The sequence below is a fragment of the Nanorana parkeri genome, unplaced genomic scaffold, assembly GCF_000935625.1.
Source record: "Nanorana parkeri isolate BGI_ZX_2015 unplaced genomic scaffold, ASM93562v1 scaffold127, whole genome shotgun sequence".
Lineage (NCBI taxonomy): Eukaryota > Metazoa > Chordata > Amphibia > Anura > Dicroglossidae > Nanorana > Nanorana parkeri.
Genome location: NW_017306395.1, coordinates 725,199 through 745,760, shown reverse-complemented (window position 1 = coordinate 745,760; position 20,562 = coordinate 725,199). Strand labels below are relative to the sequence as shown.

At 42.1% G+C, this 20,562-nt stretch overlaps 1 protein-coding gene across 1 annotated transcript in view; it reads left to right on the top strand.

The window, feature by feature from the left end:
* Window positions 1-2,914: 2,914 nt before the first annotated feature.
* CPXM2 (carboxypeptidase X, M14 family member 2) overlaps window positions 2,915-20,562 on the top strand; it is a 72,293-nt gene continuing 54,645 nt past the window's right edge. The window contains exons 1-4 of the mRNA XM_018553708.1: window positions 2,915-3,257; window positions 15,200-15,222; window positions 15,917-16,015; window positions 18,749-18,858. Of these exons, the coding sequence (XP_018409210.1) occupies window positions 2,956-3,257; window positions 15,200-15,222; window positions 15,917-16,015; window positions 18,749-18,858 (534 nt within the window). The 5' untranslated portion in view covers window positions 2,915-2,955. The remainder of the gene's footprint in view (window positions 3,258-15,199; window positions 15,223-15,916; window positions 16,016-18,748; window positions 18,859-20,562) is intronic.

The following is a 20,562-nucleotide window of genomic DNA, read 5'->3' as shown; positions in this document are numbered from 1 at the left end:
ATATATATATATATATATATACACACACACACACTCTATATTGCCAAAAGTATTGGGACGCCTACTTTTACGCACACATGAACTTTAATGACATCCCAGTCTTAGTTCGTAGTGTTCAATATTGAGTTGGCCAGCCCTTTGCAGCTATAACAGCTTCAACTCTCCTGGGAAGGCGTTCAAAAGGTTTAGGAGTGTGTCTGTGGGAATGTTTGACCATTCTTCCAGAAGAGCATTTGTGAGGTCAGGTACTGATGTTGGAGGAGAAGGCCGGGCTCGCAGTCTCCGCTCTACTTCATCCCAAAGGTGTTCTATCGGGTTGAGGTCAGGATTCTGTGCAGGCCAGTCAAGTTCCTCCACCCCAAACTCTCTCATCCATGTCCTTATGGACCTTGCTTTGTGCACTGGCGTGCAGGCAGTGATGTTGGAACAGGAAGGGGCCATCCCCAAAACTGTTCCCACAAAGTTGGGAGCATGAAATTGTCCAAAATGTCTTGGTATGCTGATGCCTCAAGAGTTCCCATCACTGGAACTTTGCGGCCATGTGCAGGTAAGTTGTCTATTCTCCAGTGGACTTTATACTTTGCTGCTTAGAGATGGTCTTGTAGGTTTTACCTTTGACACGCTGGTCTATAATTTTCTTTCTGGTCTCCTCAGACAACTCTCTCCTTTGCTCTTTCTGGTCAATGTTCAGTTTGGTGCACACACAGATACCCAACAGCCGAGTGACTACTTTTCTCCATTTAAATAGGCTGACTGAATGCTAACATGGAAGATGCGTGGATACAAATTACAAAAAAAGTTAGTTTAAAATATCACTATGATCCAATTATTTATATTATTTATAATCTTTATTAGGGGGAACCAACAAATCTGTCCAGGCCATTTTCGAATATCTTATTACAGAGATCAATAATTTATCTCTTTTCACACTTTCTTTGCTTTACTCTTTGATATATCAAAGACATACGGGTATACAGGAGAGTATTGCTTTTATTTGCATCACTTTTCGGTTGGAATACAGCATTGTTTCAATGACCTGTATGGGTACCAACAAATTTGTCCACATCTGTATGCAGATGACGACTTTTCCGACACTTGCTCAGAAAGTATTGAAGCCAAGGAACACAGCACAAGAGCCAGGCAACTATTATTTTCAGAAGAAAGTCATAAATATTTTATTTCCTCTAGAAAATATTTTATTGGAACATCATTCATCTTTTCCTGTCCACATATTCCTTCATTTTTATGTCTTTGGTTGGTATTGGTGTTGATGGCATTTCATTCATACTCCCCCTTTCTTTCTTCCACACACATTTTTATAACTTGTGTTCATTCTTTGAACTTTTTTCTCTCATTTCCTTATCAGTGATTGCAGAATGCAGTCAATCATCAGAGCCTCTCCCAGGCTGTGACACAAGAGGAGCTGCCTCCTTCCCTCATTCTCACCCTGGCTGTCTTACCTCCAAACAGCTGTCTACAGAGCTGTATTCAGGATCTGGACAGCCCAGTGCACACACCACTTTCTCTGAACACTTCAGAAACCTTCTCCATGGAAATATTTTGCTGATCCTTCCAGGTTAAAACCAAGCTAAACAGTTCTGTGTCTTGGACTAAACTAAGTCTATCACACAAGAGAGAGGGAGAAAGTTAAACTGGAGAGTCCTCTGGAAGATGCAGAGCTTAATAAGAGGAGGCAAACTTTGTTTTTACCAAGATTTCAGCCTTCTGAAGAGGAACCCATCTAGGTCTTGTGTTGTCTGAGTCCCCTCTGGTTGAAAAGTTACAGTAGTCTCCGCAGGTAAGTCACAAGAGGGGGTCTTCAAAGTCTTGTCGATATTTCCTTTTTGTTGAGTTGTGTTTGTAAACATACCTGTCACTTACTATACATTGGAAGGTCTAACAATAACAAATGAACTTGAAATATGGATATACAGTAAAGCATGGATTCCATGTGTCTTTGGTTTTTAATATGCATCCCTGGAAGTTTAGGTCCTTGGGGTTCCAAACCAACCAAACTGACAAAAACATGACTCCTTATGTAAATGAAAAAGTCTTTGTCTTTGATACTTAGTGCCTTTTTCAAAATATATTTTTGTTTATTAAATAGAATTTGATATGTGATATGTACTATATAGCAATACAGTATAAAGTGTGGCAAGGTTTCCTCCTTTGTCCTGCAGCACAGTGTCCCTGGATGGTGTTTTGCCAAATATTACCAAGTACAGTGCTTCTCAACTCTACAGCTACTGTATGTTGTCCAAAAACCTAGAGATTTTACTACGAACAATTCCTTAATATTATAATATTGCTAAAACATGCTTTGAATTGTTTTATAAACAGATTTTTCCTGTCTAAATCCTTAAAGGGTCAGTCTACTCCGTGCTAATATTTTACATTTTGTATAAGTGCTGGCATTCTTTAGGTACCGTAGTGACAGAATCACCGCTCTTGTGTTCACAGGTTGGCCTACCTGCTTCAGACATTATGAATGGGTCACATTCCTTCCATTAGATTTTGTTTATGTTATGGAAAATGCAACAGTAGGAGTGAGACCTATAGTGCTGGCGGTGGGGAGGCGAGTGGGGATAGGAAAACCATCACGGAGCTACGAGGAGTGAAGGTAGAACTCAGGCTGTTACTGTTTACCCAAAATGGAAATATTACAACATACAGTATTTAAGTTTTGCAATGGTGAACTCTATAAGCTGTTCTAGATGAACTTTTTATAATGAATACTCGTTCAAGCAGTAGAAAAATACCATCAGATGTACCTGGGCCATTGCTGGAGAGAGTCATCTGTAGTTCATAGGAATTGTTGTTTGCTGTAGGCTGTAATATGTTATGCAATGTGTTTTCCTCCATTTCTTTCCTGAACTTGACACGACATTTACCTTTTCCTCCTTCTATACAGCTGCAGCTTTATTTCTGCCACAGGACCCTCCGGGACAACCAGCGATGGCACACACAAGTAACTTCTTGTGGGTTTTGGGGTTTCTGCTTGTTCATGGCTCCCTTGCAAGACCCCCAGATGAACAGGATTACTATCAGCAGGAGATTGCATCCAGGGACAATTATTACTTTTACCCGGACCCTGAGGAGATACAGACACCCCTGGAGCCAGAAGGAGGGGAGGATGTGGCCCCAGATCCTATAATGGAAGAGGTACATCAGAGCCAGGACACAAGGGAGGAAGAGAACTACCCACTGCCCAAGAAAGAGATCAGCAAACCTAAAAAGATTAACAAGAAGCCAGGCAAGTTTTTTTTTCTATAATAAGTTGGTAGACAATTGTCTTCTTTAGAAATGTTTGGCAGATTTGTTTTTACACAAATGGTGGAAAGAATGAAAATTGACAGTGCTGCTTTTAGCAACTGATCAGCTGTTGTTGACATTGTCACCAGCTCTTAAAAATAGTAGCTGGAACCTGATTGGTCCTTGCTAACAATAACACAGACACCTTTATTCTTCCAGTTTCTCGACAGTTTCAAAAAACACCTGGTACAAAAATGTACAGTTGTGGACTGGACCGTACCATGAAAAGCATAAGCACGGGTGTCATTATACACTTTAGGTAGAGTTTCTACATGTGCAATGGTGTGCCTGAAGGCTCGTTTACATGGATATGATAAGAGAGCATATTAGGCAATATTTCTCAACACCTCAGTACACACATTTTTATTTGTTGGACATAGTTTTGCACTGCACAAGCTAGTAACCCCCCCCCCCCCTTCCCCACTCGTTGAAAGAGAATGTCCAGTGTGGGCCATATGGTGATGGGAAGACATGGGCAATGGATGATCTTCTGCACCTTCTCTGCAGAAAGAGAATTCCAGTGTGGGCCATATGGTGATGGGAAGACATGGGCAATGGATGATCTTCTGCACCTTCTCTGCAGAAAGAGAATTCCAGTGTGGGCCATATGGTGATGGGAAGACATGGGCAATGGATGATCTTCTGCACCTTCTCTGCAGAAAGAGAATGTCCAGTGTGGGCCATAGTGGAAGACATGTGGGTGACTGGAAGACATGGACGAAGGATGATCTTATGCATCTTCTCTGCAGAAACAGAATGTCCAGTGTGGGCCATATGATGCCTGGAAGACATGGACAGTGGATGATCTGCTGCATCTTCTCGTAGTATGGCCTCTGTCTGTGGGAACCCCCGAAAAACAATTGTCCTCCCACACAGATTAATGAAATAAAACAAGCCTTTATTATAAATATCAAACACTATGCATATGCATGGCGTCCCTCAAATGAAACCCACATGGTAGAACACCTAATAACATCCTAAAACTCCAACCACCACCAGTTCCTCATAGATTAGTTACTGTAACTTTGGCACCACCTTCAGGAGGAACTGGTGGTATGGCATTTGGGGTTTTAGGATGTTTTTCATTGTGTTTACACTGTGGGTGTAATTCTTTTAGGGAATGCCATCCACATGTATAGGGTTTGCTTGTTTTGTTTTTGTGATGTGGACGATTATTTTTGTGTGTTTAGTGTCTTATATTGGTGGCCCCCTGTCTGCACACTTAGTGGTGCTGGTTTTTATCTTTTTGGTTGATTTGTTATGCTTGTATTTGACACTAACACCACTAAGAGGAAAGGTAAAAGTAAAGTCCCAGGCAAGTAAAACTTATTTCTCGCCTCTTTCATCTTCTCTGCCCACTGCCCTGTGCATTAAATTATCATTTAGATAAATGTTAGCAATATGTAGCCATTGCAGAAATCTGTGATGTACTAGTGCTGTCAAGTTTATGCCAAAGAGGCATCTGGAGCGCACTTAAGAGAGACTGTCTTAATGATTTGCCAAATGGGGCCCGAGAGCCAGATGGTAAGCACACATCTATTTATGAGGCTTGGCTCTGGCTGGTCTATACTCAATGTGCTGCGTGTAGCTCAGGAAACATAATCTTTGAGTGGGGACCACAGCAGGTCTTATGCCCTGCCTGTGTTATGTGACAGCCATACAGTAATTGATTTCACAGGGCTGCTTGTTAAAAGAGAGGAGGAGAAAGATGTTTTTCTATATTAAAGTCTAGTTCTAGGAAAAACCTTTTATTTAATGGTTGTATAGAGTTGGAAACAGTAATCATTCCTGTTAAGGTTTTACTGCTGAACGTGACCACGTTGGGGAGATTTCAGCTCACTTCCTGTGACAGCAGGACAAGAAATAAGGGGAGCGTTTGTCACTGGGCTAGGAAGAAAGATTACAATAATAATCTGACTGAGGTTCTAACCCTTTCCCACTCTACTAGCAGTTCACGAGCGCAAGTCAGAAAAAATTGTATGCATGTTGGATCAATGGCACTGTATCACCTGAATTGGCGCTCTAAACCAGCAGTTTTGGATGTGCACCTGGTCATAAATGATTGATTTGTTATATTGCCTTGATACACCCAGCCCTACCTTTGGAGTTGCAGTTTCCAAATATTGCACTGATGGGGGATTACAAGCACGAAACAGTCTGTTGTGTATTTTAGGCTCTGTTGTGCTATAACGAGAACTGGTTCTGAGTGATCAGTTCACCACTGGGGCTCCTTATGTTGCAATATATGAAACATATGATAGTATGTAAGTGCCTCTTGTTTTAACTACTCATGTCCCAGGTACACTAAGGCCTGGTTCACACCTGAGCGTTTTTCCGTGTGGAACTAGACCCCGCGAAAACGAGCAAAACACAAATTTTCATGCAAGTCAACGGGGACTGTTCACACTTTAGCGTTGCGTCATGCGTAGGAAACCACCTGTCGCGCGATGCAGGAGCTATTTTTAGGCGGATGTTGCACAGTTGTGGTCCCATAGACATCTCTAAGCTTGGAGAAATGCGCAGTTTTAAAAGCAAAAACGCGCAAAATCGTGTAGAAAATAATCACGCGATCAACATGCAAAAACGCGCAAAACTAAGAAAAAGGTGTGAACCAGTCCTAAACCTGCACTGGAATAGCGTTTCTTTTGTCCCAGTGCTGTTTTAAAACAGTGCCTAGTGGTCTCAGCAGCTGGGGGGGGTTGTTAAAGCTGAACCCCGCTTAGGCAAACAGCTAAGTGTTCCAAGTAAATACATTTTTCGGAACTCTTTTTGTCTGCAGAAGAATTTGTATTTCTGTTCATTAAGTCCTGCGATATACAGTGTTCTACCAGGCAGCAGAGCCAAGTTCATGACCTGACTTTTCTTTACTGCAGTTCAGGACTGATGCCTGGTCACCTACCTGCCCCATTGTGTGATTGGACAGTGAAGGCACAGCTACAGCATATTTATGAATCGTTCCACTGTTCACTCTGCTTTCTTCTATTGTCAGAATGTTCTTTGCCAGTGTAGCGCTCACCCCCGAAGGAGCCGCTGGATGATCGGGTCTTCCTCTAGCCTGTCTAGGGATTTCTAAAACACATGGCTGCCCCAATAGCACTTACCACCTCCAGTGGCCACCGACAAATTGAAGTCCAGACAATAGATCCAAGATGATTCTCTTTTATTGCTGAAACTCCAGGGAGAGAGGGAGAGGGTCAGGTACATCCAGGATGAGGTAGACTTCTTTTCTTAGAAATCGAGCATAGTAACTGCTGCCATCACAGACTAGGACCTTTAAGGTGTCCCGGCAATCTGTGTAGAGAACATCTGGCAAGCATTACTTTAGAAGTCCTCATCTATTTCCAGCTCCAGCATGAGTGGCTGACCACTGGGCCTCCATGCTCAGGCCCCAGTGTCAGTTCCAGGCTAGCCCCCAGGCTTTGGCCTAGCCAGTTCAGTCTCTCAGCAGCAGGCATCCTGCCGCCAGGAAGGCCCTGAGGGAGGGAAGAGACTGTTGCATCAACCACACTGAACATTTATATCTTCTCCCAGCATGCATCACTGCTACTGCCCTACAGTGACTGGCTGGGAGACATAAATGCCCAGAGCAATCCTTGTTGGCTGTTCTGCTCTGTGTGGTGCCACACCCAGCAACAGGCAGATACAGCTTCACAGATTGCTCTGTAATAGTTGAACTGAACATAGACTACAGATATATTTTAGCACTCCTGTTAGCAGGGTGCTACACCGGTAATATGCACTGCAGCACACCTAATTTCCAATTTGAGTACTGCTGTACAGGGGGTTATAATGCCAAGCCAAAATCGGGTACTTAAACCTGATTTTGAAAAGATACCTTTGCAGTGCCCCCCACACTGCAAGGGTTAAATGCCCATTAAGTCCATGGGTAGAGGAATAAGGTGTAATACTTACCTTATCGCTCGCTCCCCCAGCTGCCATCACTCTACTCTGTTCTACGATGCTCTGGGTTGTGGGAGGGCATCATCATCTTCCTCACGTACAATGCAAGTCTCCTGGTCTTGTAATAAATGTGATGACATCATAGGGTGACCACCATCCAGAGTACTCAAGAGAAGCAGCTTTGGATTACCAGTCGCACAGTGTGGTAGAAGCGTGCCGGAGTGATGAATAAGTAATACAGTTTATTCTGCTATCGCTAGTCTTACGGATTCATTTATAAATGCTTTGCCCAATGTATAGCTGGGTGGATGCCATTCACACAACACTAGTGCCCCTAGATGGTGCAGGTGATTTCTTATACTCATCAGCACCACCTAGGAGTATTAGTGTCGTATGAACAGCATTAACTTTTGGAAAATGAACCCCTTAATGAGGACTCACTCCTTGCAAGGGTCATTTTTACTGCAGCCTGGTTTGGGGCTTTAACGCTAGTTCCACTTGTAATACATTTATAATATACACCCAACTGTGTTAATTGGTGTTTTTTAAAATATCTGCATGGAGTTCAGCTTTAATACTAGGACCAATAGCTGAGGGCAGTGGTTCAGGGCTGAGCTCCTTGACTTGTAACACTGCTACAGAGCACTCAGTAACAGTTCTTTGTAGCAGTTTAACACAAAGCTACTGTATGGAGATTATGGAGGAAATGTTGTAATGTTATCACTGGTGTCATTGGTATTTCCTGTGAGCTCTGACAGGCTTATTTAACAGAGCAGATCAGATCCAGATCTTCTCCTCCTACCCCTGCAACAACTCAATCAATGGTAATTGTGACTAACAGATTATAATTGATTTGTTGTTTCAGAGGTTCATGGGGGGCTGGATTAGGACCCCCAAATGATCCAGCTCCTCAAAAAAGTGTAAAAACATATTTTCTCAACAGTTATCTAATAAAAAGGTAACCAGTGAAATACCCCCTCTCTCTTTTAATTTTCCAGTCCAATAAATAACTCATATGCTCTGGATGACCATTGTGCTTATTATGTTCAATTGAGTTGGTGCAATGTAATTTGGAAACGTGGTGTTGCGCTCTCGCCCCCAGCGCCAGCACCACGACACCCGGTAGCTAGCACACAGCGCCGCCATATTTCCCCGATGACAGGAGGAAGACTTCCGCGTCACGTGATGGCCTGCAAGCAGCGGTGTATTTAGCTTGCAACGGTGCAACGCCGCCCTCAACGAATCTGCCGCTCCAGGCAAATGCCTTGTTTGCCTCGTGGCAGATACGCCCCTGGTGGTGATCACAAACCCTTGAAAAATATGTTTGCAAATTTACACAACAATTGCACTAATGCAATGTCCTTTTAAGTCAGAAGACTATGCCGATTATATGTAGTAGAAAATATGTAAGGCTGCATGAATCGCATACAAATTGCAATGGGAAAATTACAGGATACATTTCCAATGATTAAAGCCTTATCTGTGATTTAAAAATATAATTATAAAGTATAATATATTAGGATAGAACAGACTACAAAAAGTCATAAGGTTCGGAACTGACATGTCAGAGAAAAAAACTTTGTGAATTGGGGGAGAAAGATCTCACTGCAATGCTCATGTATCTCCAGTACTGCCCCTCCCTGCAGCCAGTCATTTTTACCACTTGATGGCGCTGTTCTGCTGGATTGAATGACACCCAGGTTCATTCAACTAGCTTCCTGTAAATTGAGGACATGAAGGACTCAGTCCTGGGTGTCATTAGGCAGCTTTAGACTCACAGGAAAATACTCTAGAGGAGGACAAATAGGAGGAAAAGGAGCTGTTACGTCAGGGGACGTATAGTAGGTTTTTATACATTTAGCCACTAGGTGGAGCTTTAGGTTTCTTATCATGTTTTCCAGTTTCTTATTACTACTTGTGGAAAAAAAAAGAAGCTTATTTTACAGACATCAGAGTCAGAGTAGTGACTCTCCCCTTGTTCTCATCACCGCATAGGGCTCCAAGCAAGATTTTAACATTGTAGAACTTCTCTCTCTTTCTGAAAAATCCATATAGTTTAGTGAATCCTGATAGGTGCATCTTGTATTAAACGTTTATCTGAAAAAAAGACATTTAAAATAAAGAGCAACAAATATAAAAAATCCAATTAAAAGCTTCAAAACTTAACAAAATGAAATTGAAACTTGTTTGTTTGGATTTTTTCAACCTTACAATTGATATTGGACCTAGTAACCACTATATATAATAATAGGGAAATAGAGCTGAAAATGGTGTCCAGCACAGTGCGGACCCACCTCACTCACCAGTACATTGCAGGGCCACCTCAGTCACCAGCACAGTGTGGGCCCACCTCACTCACTAGAAAATTGCAGGCCCACCTCACTCACCAAAGCATTGAAGGCCCACCTCACTCACCAGAACATAGTAGGCCCAGCTCACTGACCAGCACAGTGTGGACCCACCTAACTCACCAGGACATTGCAGGCCCACCTCAATCACCAGCACTATGTGGACCCACCTCACTCACCAGAACATTGCAGGCCTACCTCAGTCACCAGCACAGTGTGGACCTACCTCACTTACCAGGACATTGGAGGCCCATTTCACCCACCAGAACATTGCAGGCCCACCTCACTCACCAGCAAATTGTTGCTCTCCCCCTCACTCACCAGGACATTGCAGGTCCACCTCACTCACCAGCAAATTGTTGCCCCCCCTCATTCACCAGGACAGTGCAGGCCCACCTCACTCCCCAGCAAATTGTTGCCACCCCCCACTCACCAGAACTTTGCAGGCCCACCTCACTTGCCAATAGAGTGTGGGTGTACCCCACCCATCAGCACAGCATGAGTCACCCTGACCCACCAGCACAGCTAAGGTTTTTCTCACCCACCTGCTCAGCAAACATGCCCCTCACCAACCAGCACAATGTGGGCTCACCTCGCCCACCAGCACAATGTGGGCCCTCCTCGCCCACCAGCACAATGTGGGCCCTCCTCGCCCACCAGCACAATGTGGACTTATCACACACCAGCACAGTGTGAGCTCTGCCTGCTGCCGTTTCCTTCTGAAGCATAGAAGCAGCACCATTACGACTGATGCAGCCTGAAATTGACAGATGAAGGGGCTGTATTAGGCTGACAGCTTGTGACATCTTGTTGGGAATGTTAATTTGTGTTGAAGTTTAATGTTCTGGACAGTTAATACTCCGTCTACTCCCAGTCTACAATCCCAGCCAAAAACTACTGAGCTTTAGCCTAGCCAGTTACGCATTGCTTCAGCCAATATCATTCCACTCTCAGAGAAACCATCTGACCTCCATATAATGGAACACAGATGAGCAAAACTAATAATGCTTATATAATCCTTTCTACATAATCAGAATATTCACAAAGAAACTATAAATCACTTTGATCCCTTATAATACTAAATTGCAATGACACTCTTCAGTCCTTGTTGCACATGAACTGTAATGTAGCACAGACAGGGAATGCAACAGAGTGTTTTGCTGGGGAAAATAAAGTATACCTGAATCAAATAACAAAAATTTATTACATTTCAGCTTATCAGTCCTTAGATGGGGTGGCAGCATTAGTAATTTTTCCATTCCTTATTTCCTTTATTTGTACCTGGTGATCCTGCCAACAACACATTTTCTGTCCCAGGGAAACAAGACTCAGTCACATAGGCTAACAACACTAATTCAGTGTTCAGTATGTATGGAGGAGTGGCTATGTCACCGAAGGGCAAGAAATGTGTTAGGACTACAAAATACCTCCTCATCTGCATAATATCTATCTATCTATCTATCTATCTATCTATCTATCTATCTATCTATCTATCTATCCATCCAGACATCTTAAAAGTCATAGCCCGCTCTTGAGCGATCCGTGGAAAACTAGGTCTCTGCAAGACTTCACCCTGTATAAAGCTGCCCTCCTAAAATAATTCCTCCCTCCGTGCTGCCAAACAGACTTATTTTGTCACTCTCATTATCACACTCATCCAGACCTCATCAACTCTTTTCTACTTATAACGCTCTACTGTTTCCTCCACCGCCGCCACCCACTAACTCACTCACTGCCCAGGACATTGCCATTCATTTCAAAAACAAAATAGATACAATTTGGGGGTCAGATCTCCTCTGGTCCAGTCACCTTCTCAATTTAACGTACCAGATCCACCATCACACTTGTTTCTTTCCTCTTTTGACCCTGCCACCACAGAGGGGAGTTATAAAGCTTTTCTCTGACACCCACCTCACCACTTGCCCCCTGGACCCTATTTTCTTACCAATACTCTGCTCACCCTCTTGCTCTATCCTACAATCTTTCCCTGCTCTCTAAAACATGCGCTAGTCTCCCCAATACCTCAAAAACCCTCGCCTGACCCTACCAACCTTTAGCATCTCAGACCAATCTCTTTTCTCCTATTCACCTCCAAACTCCTAGAATGCCTAGTCTACAACCACCGGAGCCGCCACCTCACTGATAACAACCTTCTCGACCCCAACAGTATGGCTTTTGCCCCCAATGCTCCACTGAAACCACCTTTCTAAAACTCACGACTTCCTAACTGCTAAAAACAACGGCCACTAATACTTACTCTTGCTTTTAGACCTCTCTGCTGCTTTTGACACTGTTGACCACCCGCTGCACCTCAAAAAAACTCCACTCGTTTGGCCTACAAGATTCTGCTCTCTCATGGTTCACCTCCTACCTTTCTAAGTTATCCTTTAGTGTCCACTACAAATCTAACGCCTCCCCTCCTCTTCCTCTTTCTGTAGGGGTCCCCCAAAGCTCAGTCCTTAGACCCCTTCTCTTCTCTATCTACTAGGGCTGCAACAACTAATCGACTAAGTCGATTATAATCGATGATGGAAAAATACGCCCCTTCTTCGCCAATGAAACCACAAAGCTGCTCATCCACTCGCTTGTTATATCTCGTCTTGACTATTGCAACTCCCTCCTCACTGGCCTACCTCTACACAGGCTATCCCCCCATCAGTCTATCATGAATGTTCCTGCCAGACTAATCCACCTAACCAGCAGCTCAGTGTCTGCAACCCCCCTCTGTCAATCCCTGCACTGGCTTTATTCGCCCAAAGGATATTTAAAATATTACCAACCACTTACAAAGCCATCCTTAACTCTGCCCCCGGCTATATCTCAAACCCCGCCTCAAAGTATCACCCTAACCGTCCCCCCGGCTCTTCCAAAGACCTCCTGCTTTCTAGCTCCCTCGTCAACTCCTCCCATGCTCACTTCCAGAACTTTTCTAGGGTCTCTCCCATCCTCTGGAACTCCTTACCCCAACCTGTCTGTTTATCTCTTACTCTGACTGCCTTTAGGGGATTCCTAAAGACTCATCTCTTCAGGGAAGCCTATCCCACCTCAAAATAAACACTGAACTATCACGTTCTCAAATAATTCATCCCCACACAGCTACCTCCTCATGTATCACTTGATCCTCACTTTTAGACTGTAAGCCCTCACGGGCAGGACCCTCCTCCCCTTGTATTGTATTTGTAATGTCTTCCTTATATTGTAAAGTGTTGCACAAACTGTTGGCGCTATATAAATCCTGTATAATATCTATCTATCTATCTATCTATCTATCTATCTATCTATCTATCTATCTATCTATCTATCTATCCATCTAACTATCTTAGTTCCTTAGATTCATCACCAGTATGTCTGTCTGTATTTGTCCATCAATTCATCCATCCATTTTTTATAAAGCACCTCATTTATTGTAAGGAGTATGCTATTCTTTATGCTGTGCCAGTTTTTTTTTTTTTAAAACAAAGTGTGCTAAATGAAGTAGTGATATTATCTAAATGTGTTCCTTTGACAGTTATAAAGTCCAGCATAAAATAACTTTTACGTTGAGTTGAATTTATATCCACTTTAAATTATTTTAGACCAAATTTCCATTTGACACATTCATGTTAAATTTCCATCCATCCAACCATCCATCCATCTATCTATTCATCCAACCATGATCCAGCTATCCATCCATCTCTTGATATCACACTGGAGAAGTGGCTGCTATTCAGCTATACGCAGCACAGAGGATAGTAGCCTTCCAACTCCATACAGCTCAGAGCTATGCGTCTCTCATAAAGAAGTAATTATTGGTGACAAAGCATGTGACGGAGAAAAATGGAGGTCTCCAGGCGTGTATAATATTTAACACACAAAGCAGGAGTGTGACTGACAAAGCTGGTACCAGTGTGTCAGCCCAGCGTGATAGAAAATGTAAAATTATATCTACAAGGAATTCGGTAATAAAGCTTTTTTACCAGAATAATGACAGCTCTACAGCTGCTGCCAACATTGCAATAAGTTTTCCAGACACCCTGTGCTACTGAGCAGGTGCCCTGCATGCAATGTGATGTGCACTGGCTCAGGTAAAAGTGCCATTATACAGCTAGAAGATACAAGAGGCATGTGGGGCAAGCAAGTGTATCATCTGTGATACACTTAAGAGGATAGGTTGGATAGGTTGAGAATTAGCAGGAATGCTGCACTGTGAGGTTAGGTGTACACAGTTGTATAAGCCTGGACAGATGACTCTGACAAAACTTTAGGGTTTTTTTTGCCTTCCTCTGGATCAACAGGGGGTAATTGTTTGCATAGCGTTCAGTTTAAGCTTTTTTTTTTTTTCATATCTCCATCTTGAACTCGATGGACATGTTTCTTTTTTCAACCTGACTAACTATGTAACTATGTAAAAGGGTCACTGTGTCATTGTAAACCTATGAGCTGGTACGAGCTAACACGGGCTGCTCAGTCATAGGAAACCCTAATTTACTATAACCTGTATATGAGCTTTAAGAAAAAAATAAGCACACAAGAACATTTTTAGAGCGTTTTAAGCAAACCAGGATTGCATTTAAAATAAAATTAAAAAAAATATTTTTTTTTCCTTATTCCACTCGTACTTTGTTCATGTTTTCCCCCACTATGATGTGCAGATCCTGTAGACTCTTTGTATAAACTTCATGTGAAGTTATGCCCATGCTGGCAACAGAATGTCACGGTTTTATTGCAGTGAATATGGGGGAGTGTGCCAGCGCACTGTGCACTGGCACAACTGCTTGTAGTCAGACTTGGAAACATGCTGGAATGGGTGAACTAATGTCATCATCCTAAGGAAGGAAGTGCCCAAGGTACACCTTGCTTTTGGGCTCACTAGGAGTGATTAAAGTGAATGCAGAAAATAAAAAGGGATTCAACTTTGACATTACAGGAACATGGGCAAGAGTATATTTAGTTTCATTGTTTGGGTTCAACAACAGATCTGGCAATAGTAGCAGGTTTAACAAAGACTTCGCTCATGCATATAAAAATGTTTGTCCTTGTATTATTATTATTATGTTATTATTTGTTATTTGTTTATAATACACAATCATGCCATACTGTAAGTTAAATGATAAAGTTGTGCAAATTCCAAACTCTAGTAGAAAAACATGATGCAGGAGGTGGAAGAAACTAAGTTTACAATCTTCAGAGGTGTTGGGAACACTAGTAAGACTGCATTTACATGGCTGACAAAAGAAGATTCCAAAGATGCCAACTGTCCTGAATTTGCCAGGACACTCCCATGTCTTGGCCTCAGTCCTGATGATGCTGTGTTCAAGGTGATGTCCTGGAATCATTGCACCACCCTTATTTGAGTAACTGTGCATGTTCAGTTACTCAATAAGTCATTCAGTAGGGTGATTGGGGGCAGCGAGTTGGCGGTCCCCACATAATTAGAGGCTGGGTTTTAGACAGGCCATTCTGGTAAATGGGAGGGGTCTGGGTTGAACCGCCTGGTCACTGGGTGGTCCTGTGGCAGACTGTGGGCAGGGTTAATTGTGTCCCGGGGACAGTGACTGAAGAGTTGGTGAGTATGAAACTCTTGGTGGGTGGTACTGACCTTTGCCAAACTTCTTCTAAACAAAGGGGTCCTAGGTAGTGGACTGAGACAAATGATTTAGTTTGCATGTTCAGTATATGGCTGGTCAAATATTTTGTGCAATGTTCAGGCCATAGTTCTCTATGTTGCTCGCCCCAGCAGGTCTACCTTCAGAAGACAGATTTGATAGATAGAGGAAAGCTGCCTTGACAACATGGACACTGGGTTCTCCTCTACATCCTGAGCCTGAAAAGGTCCAGCTTAAGGGTGATGGCAGTGGATGGAGGTGACAGAGTTGGTTATTGGGAAATCAATTATTTGGAAATAAACAATTTAGCACATTTGAAGAGGTAGGTTTGCAGAAGCTATCAGCATATAGTTAAGGTGGGGCAGGTTTGATAACCTGGGAAAGAGATTTCAAGGAAAAGAATGTGGCCAAAGTATTTCTTGGAACCTTTATGGTAGAAAAGGTGGTTTGGGGTTTACTTGTGTATGATGTCAGAAATGCAGGTGGGACATAAACTGTGAAATGATTCCAAAACATACAAACTTCATACATACAGTATATACACACTTCTTATGAACCTGCATATAGACAGACACAAAAGCATAAAAATTCACAAAATGTATTCCAGATGACTGCAGTACATATATTTATGTAGTGATATGGACTGCAACGCACAGATTTTATCCTTCTCCGTAGATGTGCCTTGTTTATGACCTCTCCCAGCCTTGCGATATGAGATTATAATCAAATGACATTGTAATATAATATCTTCCTCTTTCTTGTTTCCTTTAGCCAAAAACAGTAGCAAGAAGACAGAGAAAAACAAGAAAACCTCGGAGAAGTTTGTTTATGGAACAAGTGAGGAGAAGACAGTGCAAGATGTCAGAGAAAGTGCGTGAGAATATTCTGTTTCCTACTCTGCAGAAGAGAGGGTGTCAAATGTGTTATCTGTGTAGCTGTAGAGAGGTGCAGAGAGCGGAAACATCTTCCAAACATTGGCATCCTTCTTAGGATCTGCTTTTGGGAGTAATCTGCTCAGCACAGCAAACCTACAAGTACACCTGTCATTTTACATCAGTAAACTGATGGCAAAAGGATGATATGTTCTGTCAATTTGAGGTTTGGCTTATTTTGTGTCTCAAATCTTGCCTCCTGTGCCATTAAAATAGAACTGAATCCAAAAGTTTTTCTAACTTTGGGATAGAGTAAGGGAGGGTTATAACCCCTATCAGCTTTTTGGCCATCTGTGTCCCATTGGGGATATTTCCTTTCACTTCTGGTGAAAGCCATAACAGGTAACGAGATGAAATCCCTCCAATGTGAAGGAAGTCCGTGGTGGTCAGCAGGGTCACCAGAACTAGTTTTCCCATTGGAAGATTTCCTATCTATTCTTGTTCTGACGACAACCCAACATTTTGGGGGTTTCTTTCACTTCAGTGATAAGAGTCTCCAGGCCAAATAGAGAGTGTAAACCTCCCCGATGGGGTCACAGACAGCAATAAAAACCCGACTGGTGTTCTAATCCATCTCCACTGTATCTAAAACTACAAGAAAAAAAAGTTTTAGCTTAATTTGTACTTTAAAGCTGAACTCCAGGCATCAAAACATTTATTTAAATATATTCTTCAATAGCCACAAAGGACAATAATCCAATTTGTGTGCACCCATGCTTTTGGAAACCCAGATAGTACCTTAAAAAAATAGTGATGGCATCATCACTGGGCTGTACATAGCCTGGGCAGAGAGCAGAGCCATGCGTAGGACCCAGCGAGCCCTACCACTACAGGGCCCTGCAGAAAACTACAGAGGGTTGGATACAAGACCAGTCATCCTGCACAAGGAGAGAGAGCAGTGACCAGTCTGTATTACAGAAAATGCCTGCACAGATGCAAAGAGCAGGAGTTGTTTCATGATGGATTATTGCACAGATTTGAAAAAATTGCGAATAGCACACCAAGATAGACTTTTGTATTTAGGAAATATTTGTTTAACCCGGATTTCAGATTTTTAAAGGCTTTGAATAGCTTAGTACATAACAATAGAAAAAAAAAAGATGATTCAAGTGTTCTGTCCCAGCGGTAACTGACGGTAAAATGTTTTTTCTTTACGTGAGTGTTTATTGAATCTGGATACCAAATCCTTGTCTTCCATGCAGTATCAATACTTCATGTACCTGAGATGCTGGAAAGTAGATGAGAATATAAACTCTTCTGAACGATGAGATACTCCAAAGTCATTATTCCCTTTCATGTTCTAGCTGGGTATGTGATTCCTTGACAGAGGGAACGACTAACGGCGCTGTCATCTCGTTAATCTCCCGAAAAGCTCTCTTTGCTTATCAAATGTAGACGGCTTTATAAATACTTATTCTGTTTCTGGCTGCAGAGAGTAATGCAAGTTTACGTTAGGTCGAAGCTGAGATCAGCTCATGTGCAAATGGAAAATGTTACCCTTTCTTAAGAAACGTCGGCTTGCCTTATACAACATGAATGAGCCTGACGGCTGATCTCTGTGCTTGGGCTTTCAAGCACTGCCAGGGGCTTTTCCTAATAAAATTGCGGTTTTCCGTTCATTATATGTGGCTTTATAATAAGCTAGAGTGCTGCAGGAAGACAATGAATCTTTCATACCTGCTATGGAAAAATATATATTAATGCCATATTTTACACCCGCCACCACAGGAAGTGTGCCACTACATCAAGCCTCTGTTGTAATTTGGGGCTCCTATAAAGAATGGAAATGGGAATATGTCTCAATTTTCAGTAATTATACCCAGTTATTAAATCCCATAAAACTCAGTGAGAAGTTTAGAACTATGACTAAATGTACAGCCTAGTAGTTCCTTTGTATTTAGAAAACCAGCACACCATTGTTATAATAATGATAATTAACAGCAGTGTTGCTCCTCATGATTAATAGATTTCATCCCATACTAGCACAACTGAACTGGACTTCTCATTTAAAATTGCACTTGACATGAATCAACAGAGCACATGGCTACAATGCCAATGATCATATTTTTTAAACTTAAAAACATTAACAGTTTTGTACCGTACCGGTCTTTTTGCAAGGGGATGGTAGCCCATACAAATAGAAATGTGTTAAGGATATGGGAAGAAACAGACTGCAATCCCTAATGCTAGAGCATTAGGGTTATAGATAATCATATAGCAGATTATAGATAATCATCTCTGCTAGCCATCAATGAGCTAGGCTGGGGAGCGGGTACCTCTAAAGGGGTGTCTTTTGATACCTTCATAGGTAGAGAGCCATATGGCTACATTCAACTTTATCTGAAAATAGAAAAATGTTTGAACTGGAAGGTTACTTGATCATCTATAGTAACCTAAATATGATTGCAGGACTTCTGTAGAAGCCTACACAATCACTATGTAAGTATTAATGGGAGGGAATTTATCAAAACTGGAGCAGACAAAATCTGAAGCAGTTGCCTATGGCAACCAATCAGCTTCTCTCTTTAGTTTGTTCAGTTAGGATTTAAAAATTGAAAGAGTGAAGCTGATTGGTTGCCATGCACAGCTGCTCCAGATTTTGTCTGCTCCAGTTTTGATAAATGCCCCTCTATATGTTTTAACTAGGCTCTATCTCTTGGTCTGACAACAGGTTGTCCTCCTTTGGGACTGGAGACCCTAAAAGTAACAGACTTTCAACTACATGCTTCAACGGTGAAACGATATGGTCTGGGAGCTCATAGGGGGCGCCTCAATATCCAGGTAAATTTCAGCTTTTATAGTTCTGTAAAGTTTTTTGAAACAATGTGGCTCTTTTCTTCGAAGGTATGGAATGCATTTTGGGATGTGTAGTCTTGCATAGGTTTTAGCTCTCTTTCTTTGTAGTGCCATGATGTGGTCAGCAAATTATTAAAGTGTTTAAGACACTGGTGCTGTAGCATTCTTTTTGTGACAGTCCCCTCTTCGGGAGACCTCAGAACCTGGTGACCCATTAAAAAACTTTTATGTAACACACACCACAATTAAAGGACTTTTGTAGCTCAATTTGGAGCTAGTTAATTGTTTTACTCCTCACTTTTACAGGAAGTACCAGAATGCTTGCATGTACATGTGCTAGTTCACTGAGAGGTCTAGTGACTGGGGAAGGAGGGAAGGTCGTTATACACATTCAAAAACAACTGGACAGCCAATTGAAGAAATACATGATTTTCTTGACCTCCTGAACCTGGAGCCCTTGGGCTAATGACAGCTGGTGGAAAACCTGGACTTGTGGGCTCAGGACAGGTGCCTCTTTTGCCCATATGGGATTATGTATATTTCAAGGCATATCAGTGATGCTCTATTTGAAATTACTGTAGGCAGAAAGCCCTGTGTCTGGCAAAGAAAAAGAGAATTGAAACTGGCAGGACTTTTCATGAACACAGTACAGCTCCCAAATGACTGATGCAAGAAATTGCCTTCGTTTTTTTCCCATTTCAATTTGATCTTTCAATAGGCTGTATAGAAGCTGTAAATGTATTGCCCAAGTTCGATTTAACAATCAACTAAATACTGGTGGTTGATCAAACTGGTGGGTGGTAGAATGATTCGTTTCTGGTGATTACTTGCAATCATATTATGATTCCCAGCTGCTTGAAAGTGGTTGAAATTGAGTGGAAATTGCCATGTGCATGGCCTGCTTAAAGGTAGCCAGAGGTGGATTGCTGTCTCCTTAAGAATCATAAGCAGGGAAATATCTGACTGTTCTCATCTGTGCTGGGACTCACCTTCAGCTGGGACTTGACCTCCATGATTTGCCTGACATGGTTAAGTAATTTGTTCCCTCTTCTCAGTCATCATGCAGACTTTTTTCTAGCAAATTGGAGAATCACTTTGTACCTGGTTGATGCAATGCCAATAATTGTCCCCTTGGGTAGCTTTATTCAATGCTCACTCATGTATCACACTGAGCTTTTAAATTAGGGGTGTGACACTGTGACAAGTCCTTTTTCGGCCTGCCTCAGACTAGCCATAAACAGTCATTCATTAAAAACAAGACCTAAACTTCTCCAAACTGTTTGCAATGTGCTTGCTGTGACAGCTAGATTTGGTGTGTCACACTGGTAGATTGCATTCACTGCATGTGAAGTGACTGCATTGCCTACTAGGGATTTCCCAGCATGTGGAACAATCTCTTTCTCTGACCCAGTTTCTGAGATCGGTAATTGTCTCTAAGCTGTCCCTGGATTCCAGGGACTGTCCTAAGATATTAAGATTTGTCCCTGGAAAGTTCTGTTCCTTAAAATAACCCACATTTTATTTTCTGGCCGGCTGTACAATAAAACTAAACGATTTTGCTTGTTATGTTCAATTCTCATCATCATGTTTTCTTGGCTTCTTACATTAATTCCTAAGAAGAGCAGCATAAAAAAAGCAAAAATAATTGTTCACTTTCCAGTAAAATAAACATGTCTTTGTTTAATATAT